The sequence below is a fragment of the Festucalex cinctus genome, chromosome 9 (genome assembly GCF_051991245.1).
Source record: "Festucalex cinctus isolate MCC-2025b chromosome 9, RoL_Fcin_1.0, whole genome shotgun sequence".
Taxonomy (NCBI): domain Eukaryota; kingdom Metazoa; phylum Chordata; class Actinopteri; order Syngnathiformes; family Syngnathidae; genus Festucalex; species Festucalex cinctus.
In genome coordinates, this window is record NC_135419.1 from 17833846 (window position 1) to 17847906 (window position 14061).

The 14061-nt window shown below is 37.9% G+C and overlaps 2 protein-coding genes across 3 annotated transcripts; both read right to left on the minus strand.

Moving 5' to 3' along the window:
* Positions 1-340: 340 nt before the first annotated feature.
* LOC144026280 (uncharacterized) lies at positions 341-6502 on the minus strand. Its single transcript, XM_077532864.1, has 5 exons — positions 6440-6502; positions 6030-6365; positions 5167-5505; positions 5021-5079; positions 341-400 (listed from the first exon to the last, which is right to left on the minus strand). Exons 1-5 carry the CDS (start codon positions 6480-6482, stop codon positions 341-343), a joined length of 837 nt encoding a protein of 278 aa, XP_077388990.1. The 5' UTR covers positions 6483-6502.
* A 1300-nt stretch (positions 6503-7802) lies between these two features.
* On the minus strand, positions 7803-10741 carry LOC144025859 (uncharacterized). Of its 2 annotated transcripts, none has more exons than XM_077532231.1 (6): positions 10679-10741; positions 10245-10592; positions 9842-10171; positions 9644-9769; positions 8446-8492; positions 7803-8368 (listed from the first exon to the last, which is right to left on the minus strand). In XM_077532231.1, exons 1-6 carry the CDS (start codon positions 10728-10730, stop codon positions 8240-8242), a joined length of 1032 nt encoding a protein of 343 aa, XP_077388357.1. In that variant the 5' UTR covers positions 10731-10741; the 3' UTR covers positions 7803-8239. The 2 variants fall into 2 exon arrangements, with proteins under 2 accessions (XP_077388357.1, XP_077388356.1); XM_077532230.1 differs by having other exon boundaries at positions 9644-9775.
* Between the last annotated feature and the right edge of the window lie 3320 nt (positions 10742-14061).

Here is a 14061-nt window from a genome sequence, read left to right on the forward strand (position 1 = left end):
CAAGTTTATTGCTTCTGATGTGTTCATGTTAATGTTGTGTTGCTTATCACTATAAACAATAAAAAAAAAATACATTTTGAAATGTCATGCCATGTCAATAATGTTTTCAACAATGGTGCCATATGCACATACCTGGACTGAAGTCAAGGTGGAGCCGCAGTGTTCATCCCTGCGTTAACTTGAATCACTTGAATCACAGGAAGACGAAATCTATCACACTTTATTTATTTATTTTTTACTTGCAAACATCCCCCATGACAAGAATTCTACTTTTCATGCAGCATCAATGAGAAAATGAGACTTCAAAATGGAAACTAGATGGCGACAACAGCGACCACAATCACGGAGGCGGCCAGCAGAGCCCCGAGCGCAATGCCAGCAAGCGGTTTCGGATCTTGTCCTGAAATAGAACAACACATAAAACCACATGAGATATGACACAGCTGCCTCTGATGGACATATTGATCCAGCATTTTACTTTCACTTAACCGCCAAACAAAAAGTGAGTGATATTGGTAGGAAATTATAGCAAACCGCGGCAGATCAAGATCGGGTGGGGAAAAATATCCGATTGTAGTACTTTTTTATTAAGAAAATAACATATATTGTAGTGTGTCATAAAAACTTGCACCAACTAACGAAGGAAGGAGTGTAACTCATACGAGTACACTCTAAAGACACTTTGCAGCTGGGTTCTGTCCTGTCACATTGTTTTGTTTTTGATTCAACCTGCCGTCTTTCATGCAAGAGCAAGAGGCTAATTTATGAGCTTGAGATGGCGGCAGACTCAGACCGCAAACAGGAAGTAACAATGGCCGACCTATTCTGAGAGATGAAAGAGAGGAACTTGTCGACACAAATAACATTTCATTGTTGTCCGTGTTAGTGATTTATTTCTTTTTGATTTCATACCAGTATCTGTTGAAGCACTTTTTTGCCTCATGGTGAATCTTTGATTTACATCAATGTTATATTCCTCTTCATATCATATTTCTGTCATTTGTACCAGTGGTGTTTTCAAGACTTTAGAGGGTAGGGGAGAGTTATGGGTTCTTGATTCATTTTGACTACTGTATACTACAACACGGTTGTCAAAATTAGTGTGTTAATTTTGAGTTAATTTAAAATTCCGTTAGCGCCACAAATTTCCTTACTTGGAGAGCCTGTACTGGGGGATTTCTAGTTATAATGCAGCAGACACGTCCACGTCAACATTTTGCAGTAATAATTGTCATAACGCATACATTTGTGGAGACTGGGGTCAAGTTGAATTTTACAATTTTAAAAATGTGCAGAATTTCAAAAGTTACTTCATGTCAAAATCAAGTCATCTTCACTTTTATAGCGCTTTCAAAATGCAATTATGCCATCTAGTGGCAGAATTATTGCCTCAAAACAAGTAAATGTCACACTCTTTTTTTTTTTTTACAGAACAGTAATTTTATAAATTATTATGAATTTACTGTATCAATGACTAAAAGATGCAGACATATTTCTATTAGCTGACCTTTTTTTCCACTTTTGTGTTGACAAGAGTATGAAAACTTATTAAAAAAAAATGTATTCTCCATTTTATTGTATATTTTGAACCGATATAAAATTTGATTAATCATGAAGTCATGCGATTAATTACGATAAAAAAAATGTTAATCTCCTGCCACCCCTAATTACAACGAATTACACCTAAAATCAGAAATCCTAAAACAACTAACTCACAGAATTAATAATTGAGCGAACTTTCAACTAATTCTGCCCATCGTAGATGATTTTCAAATCCCAGCTGTGCATTATTTTGAACAAATTGTTGCCTGGAAATCTGGATGTTTTTTAGACTCTAACGAGAGAAAATGGTCTTCTTGGATAATTTTCAGTAAGCATGATTTGTTGAAAAAAAACAAAAAAAAACGCATTTGTTGTGATACTTTGTTGCTGGTGAAGTTGCCAGTCACAAAGCGAAAGGTTTGCATGCAAAATAATTTCCGCCTATGAGACAGCATAGTCACCTCATCGTTGTATTTATTGCGTCACGCAAGGTTCTTTGACCTTTCAAAAATCATTTGGATGTCAATACAGTTGCTTGCTTTTATGAAGTGACAACGGCATTTTTTCCAGTGGCCTCACGCTGATTTGATCAGTGAGAGTGTGAAAAACTAGCGGGAGGAGTGTTTGGTGTATTAAATTAGCGGTTCGGCATGATTTTGGGTTGGTTCGCTATAGTTTATGATATCGATATAAAGTATAATATCAACTTGAAACACGCAGTGTTTGTTAACTTAAGACAGATGGTGTTTTGTTAGGGCCCGAGCAGCTACCGCTGCGAGGTCCCTATTGTTTTTCGATCGGATTATTATTATTATTATTATTATTATTATTCTTTTTCTCCGTAAACGATCACGATTTTGGGTACCTAAACATTTCCGAAAACTCACCAAACTTTGCACACTCCTCAGGCCCGGCGAAAAATTTGATATTATGAAGTCGTCATAACAACGCGACTCTATAGCGCCCCCTAGCATAGAAAAATAAAAACCAAGCCCGGCATGTTTGAGCTAGAGCAACGAAAATTGGCAGGCACGTGTAGCACCCCGAGACGCATAAAAAATTCTATTGGGACCATGTAGCTAAAATGTACAGGAAGTGAGCTATGAATTTTTTAATGTCCAATTTTGGCCTATTTTGGCACATTCACTGTGGTCATGCTTTTTCCCCCTTTGCAAACATTTTTCATCCAATTGACTTCAAACTTGGCATTTATCATCTCAAGACCTGAGAGAACAACTGGGGAAAAAATCTTGCCTTTTAGAAATACTATATGACGGGGGCGGGGCATCAAATATTGCCTTTAAAATTTCATTTGTCCAGAAAGAGCAAATGCTTAATAACTCCCATGTTCAAGCTCCAAAAAATCTCAAACTTATCAGGCAACTTAATAGTCACGGCCTGAAAACATCTATATGATAAAATTCAGTTATCCATGTAGCGCCACCTAGTGGTAACAATAATTGTCAGACTTTACGTTTTTAGCTACTGTGCTGAGCTCGTTGAAGGGATCCAGTTGAAAATTGGTCAGAAAAGCCTTAAGATGTTGATCATGCCCCACACCGAATATTGTAACTTTTCGCCAAAGGGCGTGGCCGCTACGGTGCCGCAAAGTCTGAAGATTTCTCGTGACAACAAAAGCTGCATTAACTTGACCGAGATGATGCTATCTTCTCAAAATTGTACACAATTGATGAGAGTCCAGCTCTAAAGACATCTACTAACTTACATTTCATCTAACTGATAGCGCCACCTAGTGGCAATTTTTTTTCTTACGAATTTTCTTCTACGTTTTTCTCCAAACACGTTAACTGGACCTACCTCATATTTGCTCAGATGAGGGTTTCGGCCTTCATGATGTCACAACACGAAGTTTGTGAGTTTTCGCGAGTCGCTGTGGGCGTGGCTAAGCGCTGTTCGCCAAGAAAACAACGCCAATTTTGAGGGCCTAAACTGGCACAGAAACACACGAAACTTGGCACACACAGCTGGCCTGGCAAAATGAGCAATTTTTTATCGCCGATTGTGCTATTTTTACAAAAATGACTCAATAGCGCCCCCTAGAAATCTTTAACGAAACAGCCCCAGTTGTACGTTTAAGCAAGAACGACGAATATTTTTAGGTGTATGAGGGAGCCCAAGACCTACAAAAAAGTCTCTTGTACCCATATGCTAAAATGAACAGGAAGTGAGCTACGAATTTTTGAATGTCCCATTTTTGACGATTTTTGCACATTCACAGGGGGCAGACTTTTGCCCACTTCTCCAACACGTTTCATCCGACTGAGTTAAGACTTGGCCTGGACCATGTCAAGACCTGAGCCAACGACAGGGGGAAAAATTTTGACTTTTCAAAATACTATATGATGAGGGCGGGGCATCAAAATTTGTGTTTCGCAATGAAAAAGGATATGCTTGATAACTCCCCGGTACATGCTCCAAAAAATCCCAAACTTGACATGTATGTTTATCGTCAAGGCCTGAAGTTATCTCTATGACAACATTCAGTTATATATGCAGCGCCACCTAGCCCTTGAGGCATAAAAAAAAAATACCCCACATACGGTATTTTGTACAAAAAATGTAAACTCATTCTAAGTGTGATAACTAAGTCATTTATGAATATTCTTTTAGTTTCCACCACTCAAAATGTTCACTGGCATCAGACTTATCCAAACATATATATATTTTTATTTATTTTTGATAGCCTTTATGGACATTAAAAGCAATATCGTGAATGAAGGATATGCTTAATAACTCCACGGTACATGCTCCAAAAAAAATCCCACACTTGACATGTATGCTTATAATCAAGGCCTGAAGGTATCTCTATGACAACATTCAGTTATAAATACAGCGCCACCTAGCCCTTGAGGCTTATATAAAAAAAAATAAAAAATACCCCACATACGGTATTTTGTACAAAAAATGTACACTCATTCTAAGTGTGATAACTAAGTCATTTATGAATATTCTTTTAGTTTCCACCACTCAAATTGTTCACTGGCTTCACACCGATCCAAACGTATGTACGTTTCCATTTTGTTTTATTCATTTTTGATTGCCCCTTTGGACAATAAAAGTAACATTGTGCAATGAGTACAACGAGCGATGATGTGTATATACACTTTTACAAAAAAATACCAATCAGGGCAACTCATTGCCTAAAAATAAAAAAGGACGCTGATTTTTGCAGGTCTTAACAATCACCAAAACCCGTTGAGCTTGACACACACACTGGCAAAAAAATATTCTACATGTAAACGTTTATTATGCCATTTTCAAAGAAATTTTGCTTCCAATATGCCAGTACCCCAACGTGCAAGGACCCCAACGTGGCCCGGGCTGCGAGGGCCCTTTATAGCTGCTCGCAGCTCTAGTTTTGTTTTGTTTTTTCTGAATAACAGTGATTTTGGAGATTTATTTTCTCAAAATGCTGAGAAACCCCAATCAACACAAAAATGATTGGAATTTGCCAAACTTTCATCTGAGTGTCACTAACTTGGATCCAGATCAGGATCAAAATCTTTCTGAACACTTCTGGAGGCATAAGAGTGTTTAAAAAAAAACTGTCTGAGAGTGACACATTCATAAATTGGACACTAGTTTAGAATTTGAAATACGTACGTGTCTCCACATGAGTTCCTTGTCCAAACAAGATCTCCCCACATGTGGCCACGGCACAGTAGTATGTCCCACTATCAGATGAGTTGTGTATGAGTTTGGAAAGATGGTAGACACAGCTCCCTTTGGCCTTTTCATCATGTCCGTCGGCGGTGTAAATGATGTGCGGGGACGAGTCTCCCGATCTGGATTTGAACCAGTACACGCTGTGTTCGTCCGGACACAAGCCGACGTTCTCCTTGCTCTCCGAGAGAATCGAACACTGGAGCGTCAGCGACTGGCCCGCCTCGACTGACTTGGCTTGCGGAATTTGCTTCACGTAGAAGGACTTGTGTGCGGGATCTGCAAGAGGCGATAGAACTTTCAGAATGTTTGTAAACAATCGGCAACAGGGTACTTCCAGATGGCGGAACTCACTTGAATTGAAAAGAATGACAAAATTGGTCTTTACCCAAAAGAGTTTTGACTTTTTCCAGTAGAAACTATTACCTGAGGAAGAATTCGGGTTACATCGCTAGCGTAGGAACGGAACTCCGACGTAACTCGAGGACTCCCTGTATTTTGTTCTGTTTTGGTTTTTGTTGTTTTGTTAACCTTGATGCCTGCCCCTCACCACATGAATGGGTTCCTCACTGGCATTTTGCGCCAAGCTAAGTGCAGTGTGAAAAGGGGCCTAAATCGAGTGGGTGTCAGAAGCAGTCGAGTGGAGACGATCACAAGATCGTTCAAACCATCTACTTTGTTTTTTTCACTTATTCTGCCTTTGCCACATGACATTTCAGTCTTTTTGCCACACGGAAGCACCGCAGCCTCACCATGGAAAACGTCTTGGAAAGACAACGAACAAACGAACACTTTCACGTTACCTTTGACAAGCAAATGCGTGCTGTCAATGAAGCGCATGTTGTACGAGGTTCCAGCTTGGCAAGTGTACGTGGCTTCGTCTTCTTTGCTGATGTCGGTGATGTTTAAAACGTAAACGTCAGCCACCCGTGCGGTTTGGAATCTGCCGTTCTGAAACCGACCTCGAAGGGACAGTTCTCCAAAGTATCCCTCCACGATGGTTTCGATCATATATCCCAACTTGATCTTGTACCAGTAGAATATGTCCCCCATGTTCTCGGAGCGTGGGCACGTGAACGTGACGTTGACGCCAGCGTCCACCGTGACCAAAGACACCGGCTGCAGCCCTTCGATCACAGCTGAGAAGATCAAAAGTGGAAAAGTGGTTGTCAAATTTGACGGCGGTTGATATTCCAAACGTCATGTCACTCACACAACGTGCTGAGAAGCACGACGGCAGTCAGTCCGCTCGCCATGGTGACCGGTCGCCTTGAGTGTTGACTTTCCACTCAGTCTTGACGACGTCTGCCTGTTGCAAACCGTCGTCACGCAGAAATGCAGAAAATTGACTTCCGCTGCTTTTTTTTCTCTGCAAACTGTGACCCTTTTTTTTTTTTTTTGCTGGTGTCGCTCATCGGTGTGTGCGTGGGCCTGATGAAAAGCTCTTGTTACGTTCAGCATAATTGGACCAAAAAAAAAGGTAAATTTGGGTTTTGTGAAGTTCATAAGGTTTTCCGTAGATTTTCATTTTCCAGAATCTTCATGTTTTGTCGCAACACCTCAAATGGGCTCACAAACTTGAAAGTTACTCATCCCTTCTATTTACAGCTTCTTATTTTATTTTATTTTATTATTATTTTTAATAAACATGTTGAATGTTGATTTTTTTTTTTTTTTTTTTTGTCTTTGAGAAAGCACATACTGCATCTTTAATCAGCTGTATTCGCACTTTAGGACTCTAAATGTCGCATTAATTCATCTCCAAAATAACAAATTCCACCATGGAAAGAAATTCTCAAAAATCCATGCTTCCATTTTCTATTGCACATTTCCCAACTGACCAAGAGGTGGGGTAAACCATGGACTTGTCGCCAGTCAATCGCACAAAAAATAATAATGACACTCAAATTCACTCCAAAAATGTTAATTTTTCAATGAATGTGATATAACGAACAGACACAAACACATTCAGGCCTTCTAACCAGAAATGCTGTATCTCTCATATACACACACACTTACACACTAATGCTTCAAGCCTCATAACCAAAATGACTGCATGTTTCAGACCCACGCACATACACTTGTTTACGCACTTGCACAGGCAGGCAACAAGAGTTGAGGCCTCCACAACAGTTCCTGCATGGAAAGTTGAAGCCTTCTTGTGGTTGACGTTTGAAAGAGAACGAAAGCGTGACCTCAGTAGATTTCTTCTTCCTGTCCGTCCACGCAAATTATTTTGAAGGCTGACTTTAGTCCAATGTGATTTGTGTGGTCCTTGGGGTTGTTTCGTTTTTTTTATAGTTATTTTTGTGTTATTATTTTTATTATTTTTATTTTGTATTTGTTTTTAAATTATTTTTAAATGTATTTTTATTTTACTTATTGTATTTTATTATTTTATTGACTGATTTTATTTTTATAGTATATCTAGATTTTATGTGTATGATAGTGTGCGGATCTCACTATGTAGCACTTTGGAAACGCTTGTTTATAAAATGTTCTATAGAAATAAAGTGGATTGGATTGACTTCAACACAAGTGGGATGAGCATTGTGAGATCGGAACAACACAACATATTCATTTCAAGTCGTATTTATTGTTTGAGCAGCATAGACATCACTGCATACATGGTGAAAATATAAGCAATGAAATATAGCAAAAATATTTGGAGACGTTTTCAGGTCAAGCACGAGCGCATGACGAAGCTTCACTCATTTAAAATGCAAATACAACATTAACATGTTCATATTATTTCAAATGAAGAAAATTGATCATTGGAATATTTTTTTTAACGATTGTGGATGGTTTCTTTTCTATTAGTTTCTTATCATTGGATCTTAGAAAAAAAATTGAAGACGTAGCAAATTTTCTGATTGACTGAGAGAAATCATATAAGTGATAGTTGAGTTCACGAAAATACCAAATATGGTTCCTTGCACTGTAAAAGTCCTGCAGTACTTTGAAATCAGAATCCCTCAAAAAGTCTCAACACAAAAGTTTACAATCATTTCGCTTAGTTCCGAAGACGGACGTCGGTATACGTGCTAAATTCCTCTGCAACGCTCGCTTTGGTCGGGTTGGCTTTCCCACTTCTCCTGGCGATGATTTTCGGCACGGAATAAACCAAAGAGTCTTCCTCGCTCTGAGAAACACAAGTCACATGCGTCACAAGATGAAGGTAAAAAGCGAGTAAACATGCGGAGAATTTTGTCAATTGACCTGCTGCACACGACTCGACGTTTCTTCTTCTTGTCTTTGCCGGCAAGCTGATCAATAAGAGGAAGAAAATGCGTCAAACAACGTTTGAAAAAGGTGTAGGTGTTTATTGCTAATATATAGGGATTAGCAAACCAATGTATTATCACATAAATGTGAAATTCCTGCAAGAATAAAGTTGTTTTTATTTTAACAAGAAATCAAGTCCTAAATTCTTTTTAGAACAAAATGTGCAACTTTTCATAAATAAGAGTCCCATTATTTTTCTTTAGAGAATAAAAGCTTGAATAAAAGATGTAATGATTAGAATGGAATAAAGTTTTGTTTTTAAAATTCACTTGTTAAAATTGGACGTCTTTGTTTGACTTCAATGTCAATAATATTGCAAATTTCTTGGAAAGACTTGGAAAAATACGACACATCTGATTGTGACATCATCTTTGTTCTTGTTTTTCACTTAATTCTCACGACTTTTTTCTCTAAATGAATCCAGCTTTTTATGACTAGGGGTGTCAAAATTAGGGCATTAATTTCGAGTTAATTTAAAGTTCCTTTAATGCCACTTCTTTTTTTTAAAACATGCGATTAATGACTGCCCCTTACTTGGAAAGCTTGTACTGTACTCTAATGCAGTTGCAACGCAGCAGACGTCAAAATTTAGCAGTAATAATAATGCATATATTTGTGGAGACTGGGGGCAAGTTGTATTTTACAATTTGAAAAATTTGCATAATTTGACAAGTTACTTCATGTTAAAGATTAGATAGCTCTTAATATGACAAAAAAAAAATGCTCCTTGTGAAGATGTCACCAACATCTTACAAATGCAATTATGGCATCTACAAAAATGACCTCAACACAAATCAATATCACTGACTTGACTTGACTCATTGTTTGACAGTACAGGACATCTTTTTTAATTTTAACACAATTTTATGAATAGGCCTAATTATCAAATTACTGTATCAATGACTAAAACGTACAATTTTATTGTAAATTTAGAACAGATATAAAATTTGTGATTATAATCGTGAGTTAACTATTGAAGTCATGCGATTAATTGTGATTAAAAATTTGCATCGCTTGACACCCTTAATGGAGCTCCTTGTGAAGCATTTATGCCCGTACCCAAAAAGTCTGAGAACTGCTTGTTTAAAAATAAAAAATAAAAAAAATACTTCTAATTAATAATGTCTCTTACCTTTGCAACAAAAGCAACTTTCTGTCAGGCTCTTTTTGATGAGGAAGGCTAAAAGGATGAAGCTTAAGGCCAAAGCAGCAGCCAAGACATAGATAACATGCTGGTGTGAATCACACCGGATGGTATCTGGATCTGGGTCACACAAGACAAATAATCCTCATTTACACATTAAAAGCACACAGAAAATCAAATATTCACCTTTTGTTGCGTGTCCCATAAAAATCTCTCCACATGTTGCCACAGCACAAGCGTACGTGCCGGCATCAGAGGAGCTGATGTCCTTTGAGAAAGCGTAAACGCATTTCTGCATGGAATCCTTTTGGACCTTTTTGCAGTCTTCCCGAGCGTAAATGAAGCTGGGAGGTGCTTGGTCTGTTTCAGATCTGAACCAGAAAACTTTGTGTCCATCTGTACACGTTTTATTCCAAAGCGGCGAGAGGACGGAGCAGCGTAAGCTCACCGACCGTCCTGGTGGGCTCTCATCAGACCGCAAGTTTTGAGTGGCAGCAGCTGAGTTAATGTAATTATCTAGGAACACAAATGTAAGAATCGCAAAATTAGATTTTCTGCCAAAACCTTCTTTCTTGTTATATTTCCTTACCTTTGACCTGAAGAAATGTTCCCCTCAAAAACGTGACTTTATACTGCATCACTTGCAAACAGTAGTAGACGGCCATGTCACTTTTCTGCACTTGACTAATTTGAAGAACAAACATCTCTCTCTCGTTTTTGGCCGTGATGCGATGTCTGCTCTCAAATGTCCCAGTTTGAATAAATGCTGAAGCCTTGACAGCTGACGTTCCAAATAAATATTCAGGAAAGGTTCCAGAAACAAGTCGGATCCAAAGAATAGTAGCGCTTGTCTGTTTTTGGTCAGTGGGACATTCCAGAGTGACATCTTGTCCAACTGCAATCGTCTTTGTCGTAAGGTGGAGACCATCAACACATCCTGAGCAGAAAACAGAACAAAAAAAAAACACAAAATAGAGATGTTAACAAGTGTCTGACTCGGTTGTCTTTTGAGCATGGGCTTGCCTCCGAACGGGATCATCAGCAGCAGCAGCAGCAGATGAAGCGCCATCCGCATTTTGTCGTGGTTTCAGCAAGCGAATAGCAGTGCATCAAGTCGGCTTCAAACTTTTATTGACTTGAATTGAATCACACCGAAGGGGAGGGGACAATTTCACAGTCTTCTCATTGGCCGTTTCCTGTGCCGGCCCAGCCCAGTGGAATTATGTCCACTAAAACTTTCCAGTGTGTTTGCATTAGGCTCTAAAAGTGAATCCTCTCCAAGAACTTGAGGTAATTACAAACAAAATTGCTTCTGTTCACTCAGGAATATTTCTCTGCTAAATTAAATCCGTCCACATGCTCACCACTTAAACATAATCAATTAAGAATTTTGTGCTGAATTGGATACTCTTTATTATTTATATTAATCAATGCCATATGACAGTTTGGTGATAAAAATTTCCTTGCTATAAAAAAAAAAAAAAAACTGTAGATAACAATCAGCATTGAAATGTTAAGAACAGTAAATCATTTTGTTTCAAAATAGCCTTTTAGTATTGTATAATTTCAAAAGCCATTTAAATGAGTTTTATGTACCACCAAAAGCAAATCGCTCACCGTGACATTTGCTAGGCAGAGGCTGAGCTGCACTGTATTTGTTTATGAAGTAAGCTAGTGGGTCAAATGCGAGGCAGCCAGACTTATTGTCGCTTAGCTAATTATATTTAAAAAAAAATAAAAAAAGAATTGTGTTCCATGAACTGGTTTCTACAAAGATTCCGAGGCTTCAGTGCAGGCCGTTGTCATATTTATGAATGAAATATGATGACATCCACCACACATAGAGATCAGAATCTATCTGCGTGCACCTTGATCGCATCCACACAAATCACGTTACACCACCTGCACCACAACTTTTTTTTTCAGCTGGTCTACTTTCAACCACCAATTTGGGTGGTGAAATCACATCCAAAAAGTAAGAACCCTGCCATTGTTCAGTTTTAGCCACAGGTGCTCACTCAACCAGCAGGTAACGTCAGGTTGTTGGCCAATGCTGCAGTCGTTCATTTTTGGGGAATTTTCATCATTCTCATTGTGTTTATTTGTTTACTTTTTTTTTATGTCTTTGTAATCTATAATGGGCACTAAAGAATGGGGCTGTGCAATTAATTGAAATTCAATTAAAATTTCAATTATTACACTCCACAATTACAAAATCAGCATAAACATAAAAAGGGTTATTAATACTATTTTTTGAGTTGTTTCATCCAAAATGATCTTGCATAATGTTTCTAAGAACTTTATGACTTAATACTTTTTTTTTGTTTTTTACACTTAAACTTTTTTCTTGATTTGTACTGGGAAAAAAAAATCCGTCCTACTGCACAATGCACATGTTGCACTCAAACTTCAAGTGTTTGCCGACATAAATAAATAAATGTATATTATAATAAATATATATTGTTATAAGTTCTGTTAGGTCAGAAAGTAACTTACATTATTATAGTGATTCTATTTTTCTGACTTGGTCTTGATATTTTTAAATGCTAAAAAATGTTCTTGTTTTTTGTACCAAAACATAACTCATCATTTGAATAATCATGATTTCGATTATTGCCAAAATAACCGGGATTATTATTTTTCCCCATAATCGAGCAGGCCTACTAAGGGGCTTTATAAGGTATTGTTTAAAACTGAGTTGTCAGTATATAGGCGGTGTTGTGATCAAAAAGGTGACAACTCACATATAAAGTGATGGTGAGAGGGAGGAGAAGTGTGAAGTAGTGTGTGTGTTTATGACTGTTTGTGATGCCACACACGCACTTCCTGACTGGCCTTAGGTGCAAAAATGTCACAGTGTGGTCTGTCTGCATCATCAAATACAACATGCGTTTGTTTTGTTCTCACTTCAACTGAAAAGCTCTCAATTCAAGTAAGCGCTCATGGGAATCCTGCAGCCGGCATATCGACAAGGGCCCACTTGGCTAAGCATTCATCAAAAAAAAAAAAAAAAAAGTAAGAACATTTGACGTGTTGGTGTGTTTGGAATAATCACAATCAGTAATCAATAATCAAATGACACAGGGAGACCTCAGTTTTCGCCACACACGTGAAGATTTCTGATCCTAAATATTAAACACATGTAATACGGCCCTATTATTGGAACAAATCCTCCCTTTATACTCCTCAGGCAAAAGGATCATCTTTTACAGGATGAGCTTATAAAATGTAAGATAAGTCATGCATTTGACGTCCTTGCTCTAAAGAGGGACAATCAGGATAGATTATCTTCATGTGTGGCCTTGGCTGGTTTTCGACTATTTCCGGGCCTTCACAGTAATGTTCAGATTCCATTTTTTAAAATGCAATTCCAAATCCTGCGCTCTGAATGCTCCAATTTCTTGTATTGACAAGGCGCTACTGTACAATTACTGTACAACTTTTAAAAGGAGTCAAAGGGTTAAGATTTTTGTGACCCCAGATCAGAAATATGTTCCAAAATAGGTGAACAAAAAAAAAAAGTAACCTCTGCTAGAAATAGTCGCACTATACATGCATTTCAAAGTATTTTTTTTTCATTATTTTTATTTCTTCTTCTTGGGGATTTGTGGTGTGAGGCGCTAGCACCCTCTACTGACCGGCCACGAACATTATTTTTGTTTCTTCTTCTTGGGGATTCGTGCTGCGGGGCGTGTGATATTATTTCTGATTATAGTCCACAAACATGAAACTCGATTTCAGACACAACATTTTCATTGACTTTAATAGTGACTCATAAAAACATATGAACATGTTTAAATTAGATCGTGGACGTTTTGGGCAAGCAGCATTTATTTGCACTCGGGGTGAACGTTACCTTGTCTGGAGGGTCTCGCAGTGTCGAGAAATTTACAATAACATAACAAGTTACTAGATTTGTTGCTAGTTGAGATTTGTTGTTGATGTTGTTGTCTTGAGGAGTGGCATAAAATTAGCTAAACAAAAGTGGAAATGTGTGATTGTAGTTCTGACCAAAGTCCACAAACTTATAGCTGTAAATCAGATACTGCATTTTCAAGGATTGGAATATTTTCTCAACAAAAATTGACATTAAGTAATTCTTTATCCTTTGGGTTTTGTGATATAAGAATATCAGAGACCTTTTATTCAAACATGTGATGAGTGTTTTAAATTCAGGGGAAATTTTACATAATGTGTCCCTTTAAACTGTTCTTTAACTAACTGGAATCCCCAAAACATTATCTCTTCACCTAACCAAAGGTCTACTTTTCTAGTTTTAAAAAGAGATTTCTGTACAGTGTTCATGAATACTATTTACTAAGCAGCAGCCAATCACTTCAGTGGTGACTGATAAATGATGGTAACACCTCAGACAGATTCTAATGTCTTGTGTGCTTTCTTCCCTG